The sequence below is a fragment of the Malus domestica genome, chromosome 17 (genome assembly GCF_042453785.1).
Source record: "Malus domestica chromosome 17, GDT2T_hap1".
NCBI classification, from domain to species: Eukaryota; Viridiplantae; Streptophyta; class Magnoliopsida; order Rosales; family Rosaceae; genus Malus; species Malus domestica.
This window is the reverse complement of record NC_091677.1, coordinates 22,070,609-22,089,818: the sequence shown is the minus strand read 5'-3', so window position 1 is coordinate 22,089,818 and position 19,210 is coordinate 22,070,609. Positions and strand designations below refer to the sequence as shown.

Sequence of the window (19,210 nt, the reverse complement as noted above, 5' to 3'; positions counted from 1 at the left end):
AATTGAGCAAGCAAACTGAAAAAATACAATGGATGTAGCTAGGTTACCAGAGAGGAAGAGAGAGGACAAAAAGTTGAATTGAATGGGCATGTCTATTGGGGGTTTGTATGCTATGCAACTTTCATGTGCCCCAGAAAGTGAAGGGCTTGTTTCTGGGATGGTGACAACTAACAAGGCCGAGCCCTCTCCTCTCTATCTTTCCAACCCGAAACGCATTGATGTGAATAATGCAGTAGATAAAAAAAACAACAAAATAGTACGTACTGAATAAGATATCCCCATTACTCTCACCTACCAACCTCACCTCTTTTCTTTTACCAAGGTATCCCCACTACTCATGCCAAATTATGCGATCACACAACATATTTTAGCGGATATTCATAGGTCATTACAAGGTTAATTTGGGAAGTGAGAGTCAGGTAATTTGAGACATGAAAACCCTAAAACCTTTCGCTTCTCTAACACTATATAATAACACTACCACCTTCCCAATTCCAAATCATTTCATACTTCCTTGAGACCCTCATCTTTTCCCAATTCATTCTGCAATCTTCACGCCTCACTCTCTCTCCCTTCTCAATTCCTCCTAACTCTCATCACTGCAAGGATATACTTCCTTCTGAAACACAAGAGGCTTTAGCATCATTTTCCAACTATGAAAATGTATTTTATCCCATATCTGAAATGTCGTAATTGCTTCTGTTGATCCTAGACTCAATAATTTGTAATTTCTTTTAAGATTTATGTATAAGATTTGCTAGTGTGATAAGAAATTTAAAGTCGGTGAAAAAAAAAATGCAGAGCACAAAAATAACAGGATTAATGGTATGCGGACTCTTTCAGGATCCTTTATGATATGTCGACAACAGTGGTCAAGAAGGGGACCAATTGCTGAACAAGATATTGGCGGCAGTGGTCAAGAAGTGGGAGCTGTTGCTGAACCGGAAATCAAATTCACCACCGCAACAGTATGCTTCCATGTCTTTCAATGCTTCTTTATAGCACCATCTATTTTATTAATTCTAGCTTTCGCGGCCATCACGTCCCCTATAGATTACCTTTGTACCACAGTTCAATATGTGATTTGTGATATAATTATGGTGGAGATCATTTGTCGATTTAAGTAAAAAATCACCCCAAAGATTGTCAAGTTCTTAGGAATAAGATGCATCAGGGAAGCAATAGAGATATTTTTATAGGCTCTGGGTCTTTATTTACAAAATATTATAGATCCCGAATGCATAATTTGTGTTTTTACCCTAGTATGTTGTTCCTACTACCTGATTTCCTATGTCTTATTTTTGAGACATAGTGGAGCCCTAAGTTTTCTGGATTCTGCCTTAGGGATATATGCTGTAATTCCAGTGCGTTTTATAAAATTGATGGACGGTGGAAAAAATCTTTAAGGTTATGAATATGCATTATTCGTTCTTTCAATTACAACTTGCATTTCTCTATTTTTATTTAAAAGTCATTAGGAGAATGTAATTGAAGGGATTGTGAATCCACAAAACTTTGTTTTTCTTTTCATTTTTAGGTGTATCATAATGTTTTTATTTTTAATATGTACCATTTTAATTCGCAACCCTAATAATGAGAAAATATATGATACACCTAAAAATGAAAAAAGGTCTATGGATTCTCAATCCCTTCAATTACAGTCTCCTGATCACTTTTAAATAAAAGTAGAGACATGCAAGTTGTAATTGAAAGCCCGAATAATGCATATTCATAATCTTTCAGATTTTTTCCACTGTCCGTTAATTTTATAAAATGCATTAGAATTACAGCATTTATCCCTAGGGCAAAATCCAGAAAACTTAGGGCTCTACTATGTCTAAATAATAAGACAAAGGAAATCAAGTAGTAGGAACAACATACTAGGGTAAAAAAACGCACATTATGCATTCGAGATCTATAATAATATGTAAATAAGTACCTAGAGCCCATAAAAATATCTCTGTTGCTTCCTTGATGCATCCTATTCCTAAGAACATGACTATTTTTTGGGATGATTTTTGACCTAAATCAATGAATGATTGCCACCATAATTATATTAGAGATGGAGCTGTGTATGAAGGTATTCTATGGGGGACGTGATGGTTGCGGTAGCTGTAATTAGTAAAATAGACAATGCTATAAAGAAGCATTGAAAAACATTTAAGCCCTAAACCATACTGTTGTTGTGGTGAATTTGATTTTCGGATCAGCAACAACTCCCGCTTTTTGCCACCCTTGCCGACATCTTGTTGATCTCGTCTACGACGACCACGTGCTTGTTGATGACAGCCACGGTCGCCCCGCCCCTGTTGATCGCGGCTTACTTGTTGACCTTGCTGACCATTCCCCTCCCCATCCTCCAGTGGTTCTACAGTAAGAATAACAGGCATACAAGACAAACAAGAGGAAAATAGCTCCGTAAATAGAATGGATAATGATAACTAACTTATGAATTGTTCGTGTCCAATGATTATCACTTACTAATTATCTCTATTTTTTTTTATGTTCCAACCATGAATAGCTAATGGTGGATACAACATTCGGTTTGTGATAAAGATGAAATTATTTATTTCAGGTAAGCTAGAGTTCAACTCTTATGATATCTTTATGATTTAAATAATAAGATTCAACTAGGAGTTAAGTCGGAATGGATTTCTAATTTTCGACAATAAATTTTTTGAATCTGTACACAAATATTTTGAATCTGAATGTTTTTTCAAAAGTTAAAATGAAAGTCAGAATGGCATTTTGCAATTCTGATAACTAGGAATTTCTGATATAAATTTTTTCAAAGTATGCACCCAACTTATTCGGATACCAAAATGGTTTGATTTCTGATAGTTGTCTACTCAATTATAAAAATGAAAAGTTAATTCTCGTTTGTCAAAAGCCTAGCTCTGGCCTAGATTTTTTAACTCAGTCACGTATATACAATTTACGCAAAATCTTACTGTTTTTGTTCATGTGCTCGTGCGCATTACAAGTTCGATTTTCGCAATTGTACATGTGCACGTTTTATTATGTCGTACAAGAATTGTAAGACCAATCATGCAAGTTGAAATAACATATTTGGATATGCTCTAAATTCACTTAACTTATGGAAAGAGAAATTTGAACTCGAACATTCCAGATTCCTTTGCATAAACAAATATCATAAGACCAGCCATGAAAGTCGAAACAACATATTTTCGTAGGCAATATTAACACACTAGAAAACATATGATAAATATTGAGCGAAGTAGGTTTGATTACTAAATGTGAGTTTATTCATAAATTTTAGTTTTGTTGTTAATTCCAACTTTTACTTGATGATAATTATGAAATAATTACAAACAAAAAAATAACAAAAAAACAATCCACATTTAAAGTTGGTTTTAAGTCATATGAAGTTATTTGAGCTCAAATAAAATTTCTCTTCTTAAAATCTAGGGAGTTTTGTTAAAACACTGAAAATCGTAAGAGGGGTATATATTAAACAACATTAAATTAATTTAATGAATAAAATTTTAATCATTCTTACCTCTCTAACCGAACACCAACATATCTACTATTCTTGCAAACCAAGCTCCAGCTTCTCCCTCACATTTGGCCGGCACCTTGCTCTCCCACAATACAAACCAAAACAACGAAGCAGCCACCTATTGCTAGACCAAAATTGTTGGAGCATGCTTGGTGTTGTTATTGAAAGCAATTCCTGAAAAAATAGAGAAAAGAAAAGAAAAAAAAAAGGCGTATGAGGCGGCATTGAACCGGGAGCCGAGAACGTCGTCTTTGTCCTCTCCGGGCCATGACCTGTTTTGTACCCCTTTGGATAAACAAAAAATGAAAATAGAAAAACAAAAAAACGTGTAGCCAACCTCCTCCTCCCACCTCCTCTTCACACCTCAATTGGAAATTTGGATTTCAATTCAACTTTGTTTAAGTATATATGGTATAATTGTCTCCTTAAATACATTGTTAAATTCAATCTCCAATTACGATTTTGACAGTTCTCCTATTACAATTTTATCCATCATAACACACATGATAATTTGGAGAGATTTTTAAAAATCTATCAGGAACAATGTTTGGTACAACAAAATGTAATAACTCAATTAGTTGGAAACTTAAAAAAAAAAAAAAAGAATCTACGAATTGCATTATAACATTTGGTGTAATGTGTGTTTGCATATTATGCTAGACCTATTGTATCATAAAGATCAATCAATTCAAGAGCTTTCATTTTTCCTTTTCAATCTCTCTCTTGTTTCTCTCTATATCATCTTCTTTTGAACTAATCTTTTATCTTTTGCAACGTAGTTAACAGTTCCATTAGATAGATTGTGTGTACTGAATTCCATCTTCTAGTTTTAGGTTTGGTATATGATCGGGGGTTTGGTCTTGGAGACTTGTTAGGAGAACTCAACGAGTTCTTCTCACGTCTAGGTAAGTCATTAGCTGGCATTTTGGAGGAAGTGTTCAATGTGCCCATTTCAGAGGAAGTGTTCAGTGTGTCACGAAAACGGCACAGGATACAAAGTGTTATAATATAAATTGTTAAATTTTTTTTACGTATTCAACACTTAGTGTACTTGACATATTCTCATGACACTGAAAATTTTCTCGACAATTTGATGTTGTCTTGGTTTTTGTCTTTGAGCTCGGAGATTAGTTATTACTATAATGGTAAATCCTATTTATCTGTATTGTCGTACTTTTAGGCATATCGAAAACTGCGACAGAATGAGACCTATAATCCAAATGGTTACTGAGCCTAGCATGGCGATTTCCAGGTGCAAGTTACGCTCAATAGGTGAAACGATGTTTCATGATCTAATGTTACAATTGTTGGGCTTCGCATAAAATATTGTCCCAGTAGCCGTGTTTTCTTGCAGTGTTTGATATGTCTTTGTTAGGAAAATAGACTATATGAAACATGATTATCATTACATTTACACAAAACAGTAACATTATCCATCAAGGTTGCACTAGGTGTTAGTCAGACGGAGGCTAAGAAAAATTACACAAAAACAGTAACATTATCCATCAAGGTTGCACTATTTATACAAAATTGCAATTGTATATGAATATATACATGATCCTCAAAACAGCAAATAATGACTTCATCTCTCAATTATTTACACAAAATTGCAATTGCATATGAATATATATGTATATATATATATATGCACATATATATGTGTGCGTGTGTGTTTGTGTGTATATATATATCAATGCATAATACATAACATTACTACAGGTACGCAAATTTAAATTGCCATGATCGATGTCGCTGTTGTGAGATCTCAAACCAATTATTTATTATCGTGAAGAAAAATTAAACAACAAAATAATATGTAATTAATTCAAAATACTATTATAACTAATGACATCTTAACGTTTAATATGCAAGTAAGTCTCTCTTCGCTCGGTATAAATAATGGCGAATGATGATCTCCTTATTTAGGTGTGAATTGGAATTTCTATTGCTTTATCATTTCTCTTTCAAAATTTAAGCTGTGCTTTAATTGGACAATGGGATGCATGCCTACTCGGTACTAAATCACACATATAATTATGTAAATGCGATCTCTATCCTGCCTAATACTTTCGTGGCTTTTTAGCCAAAATGGTCTATGAAATTTGTATAACTTCTCACTTTGGTCCTTGAAATTTGAAATCAATAAAAGTGGTCCATGAGTTTGTCTACCATCAATCATTTTGGTCATTTCATGAAAAAATTTCATTAAATAATGCTAAAATGACAAAAATACCCTTACTTTTTATCAAATCATTTGGTCATTGTTCATTAAATTGAGGGTATTTTTGTCATTTTGCTCCTTATTTAACACAATTTTTCATGGAATGACCAAAATGATTGCTTGTGGACAAACTCAAAGACCACTTCTATTGATTTCAAATCTTAGGTATCAAAGTGATGAGTTATGCAAATCTCAGTGATCATTTTAGCTAAAAAGCCTACTTTTGTTGGGATCTCATTAATTTAAGTCCATTTTTGTATGTTTGGCTGCTAGAAAAGAGTACGAAGACTACATCTCTCATGTACCTCATTTTATATATGAAATCAGGAATGGTTTTGCTAGAACAGAGTGCAAGGCTCTTTGACGTTTTTGCATTGTACTAAACGCTACTGTATTCTATATTTTAATCCGGTCACATATATACAGTTTGTCTAGAATTTTATTATTTTGTTTCATGTAGCTCGGGACCATCACAATTCGACTTTCACGATTGTACATATACACTTTTTATTTATACCGCACAAGGATTATAAGATCAACCATGCAAATTAATATAATATCTAGATGCTCTAAATTTATCTAGCTTATAAAAGAGATTGTATTAAATACATATATTCACATTAGTTATATATGTATTAAGTGCATATAAGTATGAGAAGTAAACGATTTTCATAAGAATAAGAATAAAAAAGCAAATATTTCCAACTAAAAAAGGAAACAAAACAAAATTTAATTAAACTAGCCTATCAAAGATCGGGTACGAACCATAAAGATGTGGTATACAACTGCGACCAAGAACGACTTTTGGGGCAACTAAAATGCCTAATACTCTTATTTGTGAAGGAAAATATTCCATAGTTACATCCGGTTGAGTCATAACACGAGTAATCAAAGTCAAAATAAATATTTTTTTTTTCTACCTTTTGACCATAGAGTACAATATACGGCGGAATGGTGGTTGCTCACAAATAATACCCGACCACCAAGTTCAACAACCTCCATCCATTGTGGACCAGCATCAATATCACACTCCAGTTTGAACACTCGAAATCCTTTAGTCTTAGGTGGCTCAGTGTAACTAAGGGCTGATTTGGTATTGTTGTGCTTTGACAAAAAGCTGCTGTGAGAATAAGCGGCTGTGAAATAAATCAGTCGAGTGTTTGGTAAATTTTTTTGTAAAAGTGCTTTTGGAAAAAAAAAAGCAGTCTGATAGTGGGTATTTTCATTAAAGGAGCACTGTAACTCTGTGTGCTTTGAAAAAAAACTAGTTTTCCAAAGCTGTAAATAGCTGCTTTAGCTTTTTTCTTTGATTTCAGCTTATTCTCACAGCAGCTTCCAAAATAAGCCTTTTTTTTTAGTTTACCAAACACCTAAAACCCTTACAGCTTTTTTTCATGAGTGTTTTTTTTTTAAGCACCTCACTCCCAAACCACTCCTAAAGGTCTTTCCAAGCATGACCTTATGCCAAGGATCGGCTATTAAACATGTTTCTTGTTTAGGCTTGTAGTTTGGATTGAGGAGCCTCCAAATGTTATTCTGGACCTTCTCATTCAACAAACAATATAATTTTAGGAAAACTAATGAAAATGACTTGAAAACTTTGAGTTTTAACGATAAGGACAAAATAAAGGGTAAAATAAATAGTATCAAGTTTGACTTTTTAGTATAACAATGTGAATTCTCGTTAAAATAAACAGTACTATGATCTTTTCGTTATAACTCTTTATAATTTTTCAAGTTAATGATGTCGACTTTTCCTTCCAAAAAATAAAAAAGCAACTCCATAGATGCAAAATCTTTTGGCAGGTGAACGAAATCACGGCCATTGTAATGTATCAATTGGACGTGTCCACCCATCAGCCACAGACCAAAGCAACGAGGTCAGGTCTGAGGAGATAAGCTGCCTACATCGTACCAAAATCGTAGGACAAAAGCTGATATTGTCCAGTCTTAGTCTTAGCTAGGGGGTGTCTACCCCTACCCCCAAACAACAAAAACAAACAAATTTTAGAGAAAACCTCTCGGTACTGTATATTTTAACGAAAAATTACATTTTTACACTAAAATATCAATTATGATATTATTTATTTTACCTTCTATTTTGTCTTTATGATTAAAACTCAAAGTTTTCAAACATTTCATTAGTTTTCTTAAAAAACAAAGCTCCAAAAAAAGGGTTTAGGACATCTATAGCCTGCAGCATGGCATATCAGAGGGATAAGGATTGTCTGCCCTCCACTTCTGATGCCCTCCCCGTGCTCTTCTGTTTTGTGTGGTCATGGTTAAGCCACGTCAACATTTTATATTGTTTTTTTTATATATATAATAAGACAAAAATGAATAGTAATATAAAATGTTGACGTGGCTTAACCGTGATTACACAAACAGGAGGGCACGGGGAGGGCACTGGAAATGGAGGGCAGACAATCCTTGTCCATATCAGAGCCAGACACGCAGTCTGCGCCTGAGCCTACAAAACAAAGACAAGTCCGGCTTCTAAGCAGTCGGTGATCTGCCATCAACAATTGTTGTACAGGCGTGACATTTGCTGAGTCCAAGTTTTATGGAGTAGGAACTCCCCTCCTAATCTCTCCCCCTTCCATCACCTCTTATTTAAACGGTTGCAATTACGCCATGTTTATATCTTGTCTTGAAAATTTTATATAGAAAATAATGCAAAAAGAAGAGTGAGAGGAGGGGATGTAATGGGATGGTAATAGGAAGGGAGAAAATCCTACACCCATTGGCAGGATCACTGGGACCCACCTCCTCCTTACTCCTCAATTGGAAATCTGGAATTCAATTAACCCTATTCAAGTAGATATTGTATTATTGTCTCCTTGAAAACATTGTTAAATTCCATCTGCTATTACGATTTTATCCATCATAACACACGTGCTAACATGGAGAGATTTTTTAAAATATAACGAGAACAATGTTTGTACATTACTCTAGCTACCTTAAGCCACACCATAGTTCATAAAAAAAATAACATACAACCTAAATCAATCACTTGGGTTCCAAACCCGCATGTTGCATCTAATCCTAACATTTTATTTTCTCAAGTACTGTAGTGTGTAAAAGCTTTGACACAACCCACGTTGAGGCCCCATCAACTTTTACAAGATCCAGCCCAAGTCAAGAGGCCTAGTGGACCGAGTCATATAGCTGACTAAACCTCTGGTTACCCCCTGAGTTGAAGTGCTGATGTGTCCAATTTTTTTTTTTTTTTTGAGAAACTGGATAAATTCATAACCAGGGCCGGAGCTAAAACACAAGGAAGCCTACCAGGAGGCAACAACCAGAGGAGAAAAATAGAAAGCAGTGAAGATGGGAGTACAGACTAAAGACACAGCACCAAGTGCCAAGCGTCACCCCTTTCACTACCAAAATACAATTATGGGGGACAAGGGAGACCATCCTTGTTCAAAATATGAACCAACGACGATGGGGGACGGCTAATCCAAGTAGACACGCACATCTCCGTGTTACTTCTCGACGCCAAGTGGTTCGCCGCCAGATTGACCGATCTCGGAACCCAAGACCAGCGGCATGATTGGAAGATATCCTTAAGCCTTAATATTTTAGTCAATGTAGGATAAGCCTCCTAGCGGCCAGAGGACATATCATGAGCCAAAGCAGAAATGTTCTCTTTAGAATCTGATTCAACAATAATTCTATGCAAGCCCATAGACTTAGCAAACTCACAACCATACCAAATGGCAAGTGCCTTGAAGTGTTCATTTACTTATATAATAACACTTGGTTATCAATTTATGTGTGCGGTACAAGAAAGTATGGGATGTGCTATCCACACATCTCATTTTACTTCTCACACACCCATTGATAAATTATGTCAGTTGATATTCTTCAATTCATCCAATCTTACGGTTGAAAATTAAAAAGGTATGCGTGAGAAGTAAAATGGGGTGTGTGAATATCACACCCCTAAAGTATTCTCTGTCAACTATTCACACACCCTAAATATCCAAAAACCATTTCCCGCCCCCCGGCTGAGTTACGGGTGGTTCTATCCTGAATATCCAAAAAACCAGTGATACCTTTGCACTCCTTCTATAATCAACTTAAAGCAAGACCACCCATGAACCTCGAACCTACTTCATTAGGCTTAATCCAAAGGTATTAGTATTATTTTCCCTCACTTAAGTAGAATGGTGCACGTAGTGTTACCGCACAAGACCTCCAATTTTCTAAAACCCTAAAGTTTTTAGTCTAACAGAGACAATCTATGAATCTAAATCCGATCGCTTATGTACAATCTATGAATAGTGTAACTATTTTTGTTCATGTATCTTGGGAGCATCAAGATCTCGACTTTAAAACACAACTGTACATGTACACTTTTTATTTATGTCGCACAAGGATTATAAGACCGACCATGTAAGTTGATGAATACTCCAAATTCATATAACTTATGAGAAAAAAGATTTGAACTCGAACGCTTATACCAAACCTACGACACCATGCTTGGGGATTCAAACCGGGGCACATATATTTTCAAAGATTTAATTCACATAACTGTAAGTTCATAAAGTGTAAAAGAACAATATAAAGAGCAAAACTTAATTAATTGGTGCTATGTTCAATTAATATAGCGGATGCAATCTGCAATTATATTAATTAAAGCCCAAGTAATGAGAAGTAAATATTAAACGGCATTGTTGTAACTATTCGATATTTATTTGTTTAATATATAGTTCTATTATTTAATTAAAGTGCTTTGTTAAATTATGTTTTTTACATAAATCAATGAAACATTATAATTAAATTTTATTTCTCAAATAAAAAGGGGTACATCTTAAAAATCTAATAAGATAACCTAATAATTATATGTACCCAAACCAATTTGTGATGCTAGGTTCGTCTTCACTGAGGTTCGAGGTGCCTCATCACATAAAAGATTTCTTCTTCTTGTCACTTTCCTTAATTTGTGCCTACAAAAAGCTTGTGTGTTCGGCGATGCTTTGTCGTCAACCTTCATGAACATAGCTTCCCAATCTCTTTTATCAATCTGAAGTTCCTTGCATACTCAACTTGACTTCTATAAAATAAACCACTCTACTTGTCAGTCTCACCTTTTAACGTCGTCTCCTTTGGAACAACGTTAGAAACACACTTAATAATTCAGTATGTTGGGCAAATTTTCACAACCTTCCAACATTTGTGATGGTTGAACCTTGTGATGAATTTGGGCAAAATTAGGTACCAACTGTTTGCTCGCATCAACTAAAACAAATAAAGTGGGAAAAAAAATAATTATCTCAAAAAAATAAAAGTAGGTGCTGACAAAAAAAAAATAGAAAATTGTTACCTCATCCCCATTATTTGTGTCACCTTGATAATTTTTCACCGCTTTTGTCTGAGCATCGCAACAACTGCCTAATGCAAAACTCAAATTTTTTATCATACTAGTAAGTGCACTTTTCGTACGACTAGTTCCATACCGACTGCTATAATTTCATGAAATTTCTTCCGCACAAGAAAACATCTTTTAGCGATTAACCATGCAGTTTCGGTTTCGACCCTACCTTCAACGGGATATGCCTTTTCGTAAGCACAAACAACATAGGAATGTAATCAATTAAATAAGAATGTAATAAAAGATTGTACATAATTTCGCATTCTTGCTTTCCTTTTTTATTTTATTTTTGAGACATAGTAGAGCTCTAAGTTTTCTGGATTTTGTCTGGGGATAAATGTTGTAATTCTAGTGCATTCTATAAAATTGATAGACAGTGGAAAAACCTTAAAGGTTATGAATATGCATTATTTGGTCTTTCAATTACAATTTGCATCCTGTACTTTTATTTTAAAGTCATCAAGAGACTGTAATTGGAGGGATTGAGAATCCACGAACTTTTTTTTTTTTTTCATTTTTGGGGTATCATACCTTTTTCATTTTATGTATGATACCCGAAAAATGAAGAAAAAAAAGTCCGTGGATTCTCAATCCCTTCAATTACAGTCTCTTGATGACTTTAAAATAAAAGTACAAGATGCAAGTTGTAATTGAAAGACCAAATAATGCATATTCATAACCTTTAAGATTTTTTCCACTGCCTATCAATTTCATAAAATGCACTAGAAATACAGCATTTATTCCTAGGGCAAAATCCAGAAAACTTAGGGCTATGTCTAATAAATAAGACAAAGGAAATCAGGTGGTAGGAACAGCATACTATGTAAAAATGCAAATTATGCATTCGGGATCTATAATCTTCGTTACATAAACCTAGAGGACATAAAAATATCTCTATTGCTTTCCCTGATGCATCATATTCCTAAGAACCTGACTATCTTTAGGGTGATTTTTGTCCTAAATTGACAATTGATCGCCACCATATCATCTCACAAATGGAATTAGAAAAATAAACGGTGCTATAAAGATGCATTGAAAGACATGGAAGCATACTGTGATGAATTTGATTTCGGTTCAGCAACAGCTCCCGCTTCTAAGTCGATGTTAGGTTCCTGCATGAAGAAATGCAGGATTTGAGTTCACAACAGGTACACATCCAAATAAAACCTAGCAACAACAAAACGGATAATTTGTTTGAGGTCACGAAATATTTTGTGTTACGATCAGAGATACCGTGAACAGGTGATACAATCCGTAAATAACAGTGTTCATGGGGATTTGAGTTGCACAAGAGGAAGAAGGAAAACGGCTTTTGGGTAAGATAATGGGCTTTGAATTCCAACATTTAATGCCTATTTCACCAGGCCCAACCCAAAATTACGGGATATGGATCAAACATGCTGAAAAACTGATTGCAATTTGCATTCATGCATCTTTGGGAGAAGAACTCGCATACAACTAACATGCTAAAGTGATGATGTTTTAAACTAATCATGAAATGTTATGTCAGTAAATTAAAGCACATGACGATGCATAAGGGATTGGGACACTGCCACTATGTAGTCCCATTTCTCTGAAGTTTTATGTTTTCATGAATTTAATCTAATACTCCGAATGAGCAAAATGCTAAGTCATACGTATAATAGTTATGATTTTATACATGCACCCGCAAATTATGGGCTGAAAATTTGCCACGAGACAAGACCGTAAATGATTGAGGTGGAACTTAATATGCATGTAAGCGTATAACTTTGTACCACATTGCAACAAATCATAACATATATACATCCTAAAATTATATTTACCTCTATGAAGACGCAATTCTCCTGCACTTTGCTTCTTTACGAGACCATTCTCCTTTGCGTTTTCAGCTGTTTCCTTTTGCTTTTCTTTCACTTTAAACAATCTGATCATGGTTTCTGTAATTAAAAGAAAAGCACAAATTTAAAACGGGTAATAAGATGAACCATACATGTCTGTTGTAAGTGTTAACAATTTGTGAACAAAAACATCGAAGAAAACCTGCTCGACGAAATGCCGCAGAAAAGCAAAAGGAAAGGAAATGGAATGGGAAAGCAAAGATAGGAGAGGCACAATGAAGACGGCCAAGGAATGAAACGGATTTATAATCTTCCTTTCTTCTCTATTCTTGTCTTCCTGCTACTGGTTCGTGCGGCCATAGGCTTCTCTTTCCAAAAATACAAATCATATCAACATGCAGTCGACTGTATTTGGAAAAAAAAAATAAAAAATGTATTCGAAAACTAAAAATACAAATCATATCAACGACATGTCGTCGGCTGTATTTGAAAAAAAAAATTCCAAAGTACAAATCATATCAATGACATGCCGTCAGTTGTATTTGAAAAAATAAAAATAAAAATGTGTTCAAAAATTAAAAATACAAATCATATCAACAACATATCCTCTACTGTATTTGAAAAAAAAATAAAAATGTATTCGAAAACTAAAAATACAAATTATATCAACGACATAACATTCTAACTTCCGTTTACGGAGGTATTTTTCTGCTTTTTATCCTATATGCTTGTATTATTTACTTAGGACAACCTGCGGAGGAGGAGAATGACGCTCAAGGACAACCTCCGGAGGGGGAATGACGCTCAGCTGAGCAGCATTCCCCCTCCGGAGGTTGTCATCCTCCGCAGGTTGTCCTAAGTAAACAATACAAATATATAGAATAAAAAGCAGAAAATACCTCCGTAAACGAAAGGTAGAATGTTAGCCAACTCGGGATGTTCCATTTCAGAAAGGTGGAAGAGAGAAGAGGGAGAAAGAAGAAGGAGAGAGAGCGAGTTTACAGAGAAGAGGGAGAGAGGAAGGCGATAGAGGGAGCGAGTTTACAGAGACGAGGGACAGAGGAATGAGATAGAGGGAGTGAGTAAGAGAGAAGGGAGGGAGGGAGTGAGTGAGTGACTATAGCTGTAAATATAGGATTTCAAACGCAGCAGCTGGTAGGAATGGGTACTAAAAATTCCTTTGGACAAATAAAAAAGGAAAACAGAAAATCAAAAAACATGTCGCCATTGTGACCGCAACTGTATACTGGTGCAAAACCTCCTTAACCTAAAACTTAATCCCACCAACCACTATCCCTCTCAGTCCACTGATATCCAGAATACCATTATGCCCTTTCATTCCTTTTGCAATTAACTTTATACATTTTATCGATACTATTACTGTTTTTGTCCATGTAGTCATGCAAGTATGTAAAGAAGCTAAATTTTTAAACCCGGTCACTTATATACATTTTACACAAAATGTTACTGTTCTTTTTCATGTATCGTACAAGAATCATAAGATCGGTCATGCAAGTTGAAATAACATATTTGGATATGTTCTAAATTCACTTAACTTGTGGAAAGAGAAATTTGAACTCGAATGTTCAAGATTTCTTTGCATAAGCAAATATCATAAGATCGACCGTGCAAGTCGAAACAACATATTTTACAAGTATGATTAATATAAAAATCAATGAACAAACTATATCTAAAACTAAAATACAGAGTTGACAACACATTTTATAATTTAATAGAAAACTATCAGAAATCAAAACATGTTGGTATCGACATAAGTTAGGTGCACACTTTGAAAAAAAGATTATATCGAAAATTCCAAGTTATCAGAATCTCTCAATCCATTCAAATTTTCATTTCAACTTTTGAAAAAACATTAAATTCGAAATTTTTGTGTAGAGATTCAAAAAAATTTATTGTCAAAAATTAAAATCTCATTCCGACTTGGACCCCTAGTTGAATCTTATTATTTAAATCATTAAGATATCAAATGAGCTTTGAAACTTTAAGAAGTGGAGATAATTAGTAAGTGATAATCGTTTGACACAAACAATAATATTATATGTAAAACCTTTATTTGGATTCTGGCAATAACAAAATTCTTTGTTTCCACATTTTTTTTTGGAAATGCCAGTTGAACCTATGAACTTATGAAAGATGTGACAAGCTATGACTGATTGACCGCAGGCTGAGGGAGGGATGACTGATTGACCGCAGGCTGAGGGAGGGCCACAACTTTCATTTACCTATGGTAAGGACTCTGTCACGCATTTTTCTCTGGTGAGGGTGGGAGTGGTTGGGTCATGGTGTTTAAGTGGGCTTGGGAAGGAAGGGAAGAGGCTGGCTTTTCTGCTGCTTCTGGTTTTGATGAATTTACCAAATTAGCCTTGTTTTTGGACTGGTGTGTAAGACCAAGCAACGACCAAGTCAATTTAAAATTAGATATATACAATAATTTTGGTGACCCAGAAAATTACTGAAATATTGTGATGGTGTGTCGACAACGCAGACCCAGCACTTCTCCCCTCAGTACACACCAAGCATGGCAACGCAGACCCTGTCTCATTCCAGACTGATTTTATCGTAGCACGATATTATCTGTTTTAGGTCAGCTTGCACGATTTTGTTTATGGAAAAACACAAAAACTTCTTAGTGGATCATCCATCTTTGGATTGTTCTCGCTCGAACTCATTTAACTTCGGAGTTCCGATGAACTTCGAAGCCAGTGAGGTTTCAAAAGGTCTCGTAGTAAATGGAGGTGAACATGTATATATAAGGCATATCACTTTCTCTCTGTTGATCGATGTGAGATGTTGCAGACCCAGCATGGAACAGATATACCCACTGAAATTTTTGGCCTTTTGCTGGGTTTTGGGTTGGAAGAGAAGTAAACAGAGCCTATGGGAGGAACCAATTAATATGCAACTCGAAAACGAGTTTATCGAAATAATAAATATCATACTATTCTCATATAACAAGTTTGGGATGCAACTGTAACACAGAATACAGTCTATGATCCGTCAAGTCAGAGACAAAAATGGCGTCGCTCGGATTAAGCTATGGTTGGATGCTCATTTACTCTGGTCTAGCTCACCCCGCCAGTTTCATAAAACAAGGTTGATGTTTTTCTTTTTTGTTAATAAAGTTACACGAGTCTAACAACGGGAACTAGTTTTTGAATTTGTCGTATCATTTTGTATTCAAAGCTAAGGAACTAAAATTGTGAACCCATATTGTTCCAAGAATACATGAAGCATATATGCTAATTAATAAACACGATTTTTACAAATAATTATCTATAAGCAACAATTAAGCTTAGACGGGCTTGGCCCCAATGGCCCGAAGACATAACAGTTCGCCTAAATTCAAGCATTCAATTCAACCAACGATGGACTTGTAGCTTATTTAAGGGTACCCCTTATTTAATTAAGTATTCAACATCTTGAGTTTGATTCTCACCCTTAAATATCGCCCGTCTCGATCTCTATCTCTCCCTCTCATCCATGGCTGCTGAATAATTGCTAGAGGATATTGAGACGTAAAGTAAAGAGGGGAAGTGAAACATGCAGGAAACTTCCATCTAAAAGAAAAAAAATTATATTTTCAATTTTAACTTTGATCTTTATATTACGACCATGGGATTTTTATCAAACGGATAAGAACAGAAGCTCAGGTAAGTGTCCGAGGAAGATAATTAGGACTACACAATTCTTTCCCTATATGGTATTCGTTGACCACAATCAATCTTCAATGTTTCACACGGTAATGTCCTCTGTTCAATTTTTGACGCTTGTGCATACACAATAATGGCTATGGAGGCTAAAATAACTCGGTAAGTCTTTTTGGACTCCAAAAAAATAGACTACCTTGACGAAGCAACCAGATGCTTCTTAATTTGAAAAATAAAATAAAAATAGTGGAACTTTTTAATTTTCCTATTTATGTCCCATCCTGTAATATATGAATATATATTTACGCAAAATATCATTATACCCTTGCATTCCTTTTGCAATCAACTTTATACATTTTATGGATACTCTTACTGTTTTTGTCTATGTAGTCATGCAAGTATGTAGACTAGCTAGATTTTTAAACTCGGTCACAAATATACATTTTACGCAAAATGTTACTATTTTTATTCATGTAGCTAGTGTGCATCACAAGTTTGACTTTCACAATTGTACATGTGCACGCTTTCACAATCCGTAAATAACAGTGTTTATATTTAAGACAGGTTTCCAGTCTTCCCGAAGAATGTTAAGTCAAGTGTTTCCTTCTAAGTCGATGTTGAGATGGTAGATCTGCACATATGGTATGCATTATACAACACCAGATATATATTATGGTTTGGATCGTAACCAATATACACGAAAGTTAAGTTCTGATATAACTAAGGTTTCGTTACCTTGGTTTTGCACTTGACCTTCGGAGGCTCATGAGGGTAGACTGCGGGAACTTTAAACGTGAAGACAAACCCACCACCCCTGCGACAAGAGGTACAAAATGTCGGTGTCAGCAAGATGACATCGAAGTTGCAAAATCCAAACAACGTATAGAGAGCCAAATGAAGCTTCAGATCAAAGGTTACTTACATATAATATCCCCGATAAGGTGTAATGGTAATCTCAAAGTCCATCAAATCATCCTTTCCTTTGGGGAATGAAATCTTGCATTCTTCTGGCATGTTCAACTCACTTATATCTACAAGACAACATCATAATACAATTGAAGGACGACAACAACAACAACAACAACAACAAAGCCTTTTCTCACTAAATAGGATCGGCAATATGAATCCTAAAACGTCATTGCGTTGATTTCTGTGTCATAATACAATTGAAGGACTGGTTGAAGGAATTAAAATAAACACAGAAACCTTGCCTTTACGTACGTTGGAGTTAAACGTGTATTTAGGAACTTAATATGCATGTAAGCGTATAACTTTGTACCACATTGCAACAAATCATAACATATATACATCCTAAAATCATATTTACCTCTATGAAGACGCAATTCTCCTGCACTTTGCTTCTTTACGAGACCATTCTCTTTTGCGTTTTCAGCTGTTTCCTTTTGCTTTTCTTTCACTTTAAACAATCTGATCATGGTTTCTGTAATTAAAAGAAAAGCACAAATTTAAAACGGGTAATAAGATGAACCATACATGTCTGTTGTAAGTGTTTAACAATTTGTGAACAAAACTCGACGAAATGCCGCAGAAAAGCAAAAGGAAAGGAAATGGAATGGGAAAGCAAAGATAGGAGAGGCACAATGAAGACGGCCAAGGAATGAAACGGATTCATAATCTTCCTTTCTTCTCTATTCTTGTCTTCCTGCTACTGGTTCGTGCGGCCATAGGCTTCTCTTTCCAAAAATACAAATCATATCAACATGCAGTCGACTGTATTTGGAAAAAAAAAATAAAAAATGTATTCGAAAACTAAAAATACAAATCATATCAACGACATGTCGTCGGCTGTATTTGAAAAAAAAATTCCAAAGTACAAATCATATCAATGACATGCCGTCAGTTGTATTTGAAAAAATAAAAATAAAAATGTGTTCAAAAATTAAAAATACAAATCATATCAACAACATATCCTCGACTGTATTTGAAAAAAAAATAAAAATGTATTCGAAAACTAAAAATACAAATTATAACAACGACATAACATTCTAACTTCCGTTTACGGAGGTATTTTTCTGCTTTTTATCCTATATGCTTGTATTATTTACTTAGGACAACCTGCGGAGGAGGAGAATGACGCTCAAGGACAACCTCCGGAGGGGGAATGACGCTCAGCTGAGCAGCATTCCCCCTCCGGAGGTTGTCATCCTCCGCAGGTTGTCCTAAGTAAACAATACAAGTATATAGAATAAAAAGCAGGAAAATACCTCCGTAAACGAAAGGTAGAATGTTAGCCAACTCGGGATGTTCCATTTCAGAAAGGTGGAAGAGAGAAGAGGGAGAAAGAAGAAGGAGAAAGAGCGAGTTTACAGAGAAGAGGGAGGGGGGAAGGAGATAGAGGGAGCGAGTTTACAGAGACGAGGGACAGAGGAATAAGATAGAGGGAGTGAGTAAGAGAGAAGGGAGGGAGGGAGGGAGTAAGGGACTATAGCTGTAAATATAGGATTTCAAACGCAGCAGCTGGTAGGAATGAGTACTAAAAATTCCTATGGACAAATGAAAAAGGAAAACAGAAAATCAAAAAACATGTAGCCATTGTGACCGCAACTGTATACTGGTGCAAAACCTCCTTAACCTAAAACT

At 35.2% G+C, this 19,210-nt stretch overlaps 1 protein-coding gene and 1 long non-coding RNA gene across 8 annotated transcripts; one reads left to right on the top strand and one right to left on the bottom strand.

Moving 5' to 3' along the window:
* Nucleotides 1–515: 515 nt before the first annotated feature.
* LOC114823397 (uncharacterized) lies at nucleotides 516–1,329 on the top strand. The gene is made up of 2 exons (XR_003771472.2): nucleotides 516–663; nucleotides 844–1,329. It is a non-coding gene; the product is annotated as an uncharacterized lncRNA (long non-coding RNA).
* A 9,183-nt stretch (nucleotides 1,330–10,512) lies between these two features.
* On the bottom strand, nucleotides 10,513–18,199 carry LOC114823494 (NEDD8-conjugating enzyme Ubc12-like). 7 transcript variants are annotated; one of them, XR_011578289.1, is made up of 6 exons: nucleotides 17,937–18,135; nucleotides 17,532–17,640; nucleotides 17,345–17,423; nucleotides 12,175–12,233; nucleotides 11,074–11,286; nucleotides 10,513–10,988 (listed from the first exon to the last, which is right to left on the bottom strand). XR_011578289.1 is itself a non-coding variant. In XM_070817496.1 (5 exons), exons 2-5 carry the CDS (start codon nucleotides 18,043–18,045, stop codon nucleotides 17,202–17,204), a joined length of 336 nt encoding a protein of 111 aa, XP_070673597.1. In that variant the 5' UTR covers nucleotides 18,046–18,050; nucleotides 18,142–18,199; the 3' UTR covers nucleotides 17,052–17,201. The 7 variants fall into 7 exon arrangements, 1 of the variants encoding a protein (XP_070673597.1); XR_011578290.1 differs by lacking the exons at nucleotides 17,345–17,423; nucleotides 17,532–17,640; nucleotides 17,937–18,135 and adding exons at nucleotides 12,927–13,040; nucleotides 13,144–13,285 and having other exon boundaries at nucleotides 11,074–11,306; XR_011578291.1 differs by lacking the exons at nucleotides 17,345–17,423; nucleotides 17,532–17,640; nucleotides 17,937–18,135 and adding exons at nucleotides 12,927–13,040; nucleotides 13,144–13,285 and having other exon boundaries at nucleotides 11,074–11,290.
* Between the last annotated feature and the right edge of the window lie 1,011 nt (nucleotides 18,200–19,210).

What these genes read in the sequence shown, in the direction of transcription:
- LOC114823494 (XM_070817496.1), bottom strand. Translation starts at nt 18,045, where the DNA reads ATGATCAGATTGTTTAAAGTGAAAGAAAAGCAAAAGGAAACAGCTGAA. An exon ending in CCTTATCGGGGATATTATAT is followed by an intron (nt 17,424 to 17,531) that starts GTAAGTAACCTT and finishes CTCTTGTCGCAG; the next exon opens with GGGTGGTGGGTTTGTCTTCA. An exon ending in AGGTCAAGTGCAAAACCAAG is followed by an intron (nt 17,241 to 17,344) that starts GTAACGAAACCT and finishes CCATATGTGCAG; the next exon opens with ATCTACCATCTCAACATCGA.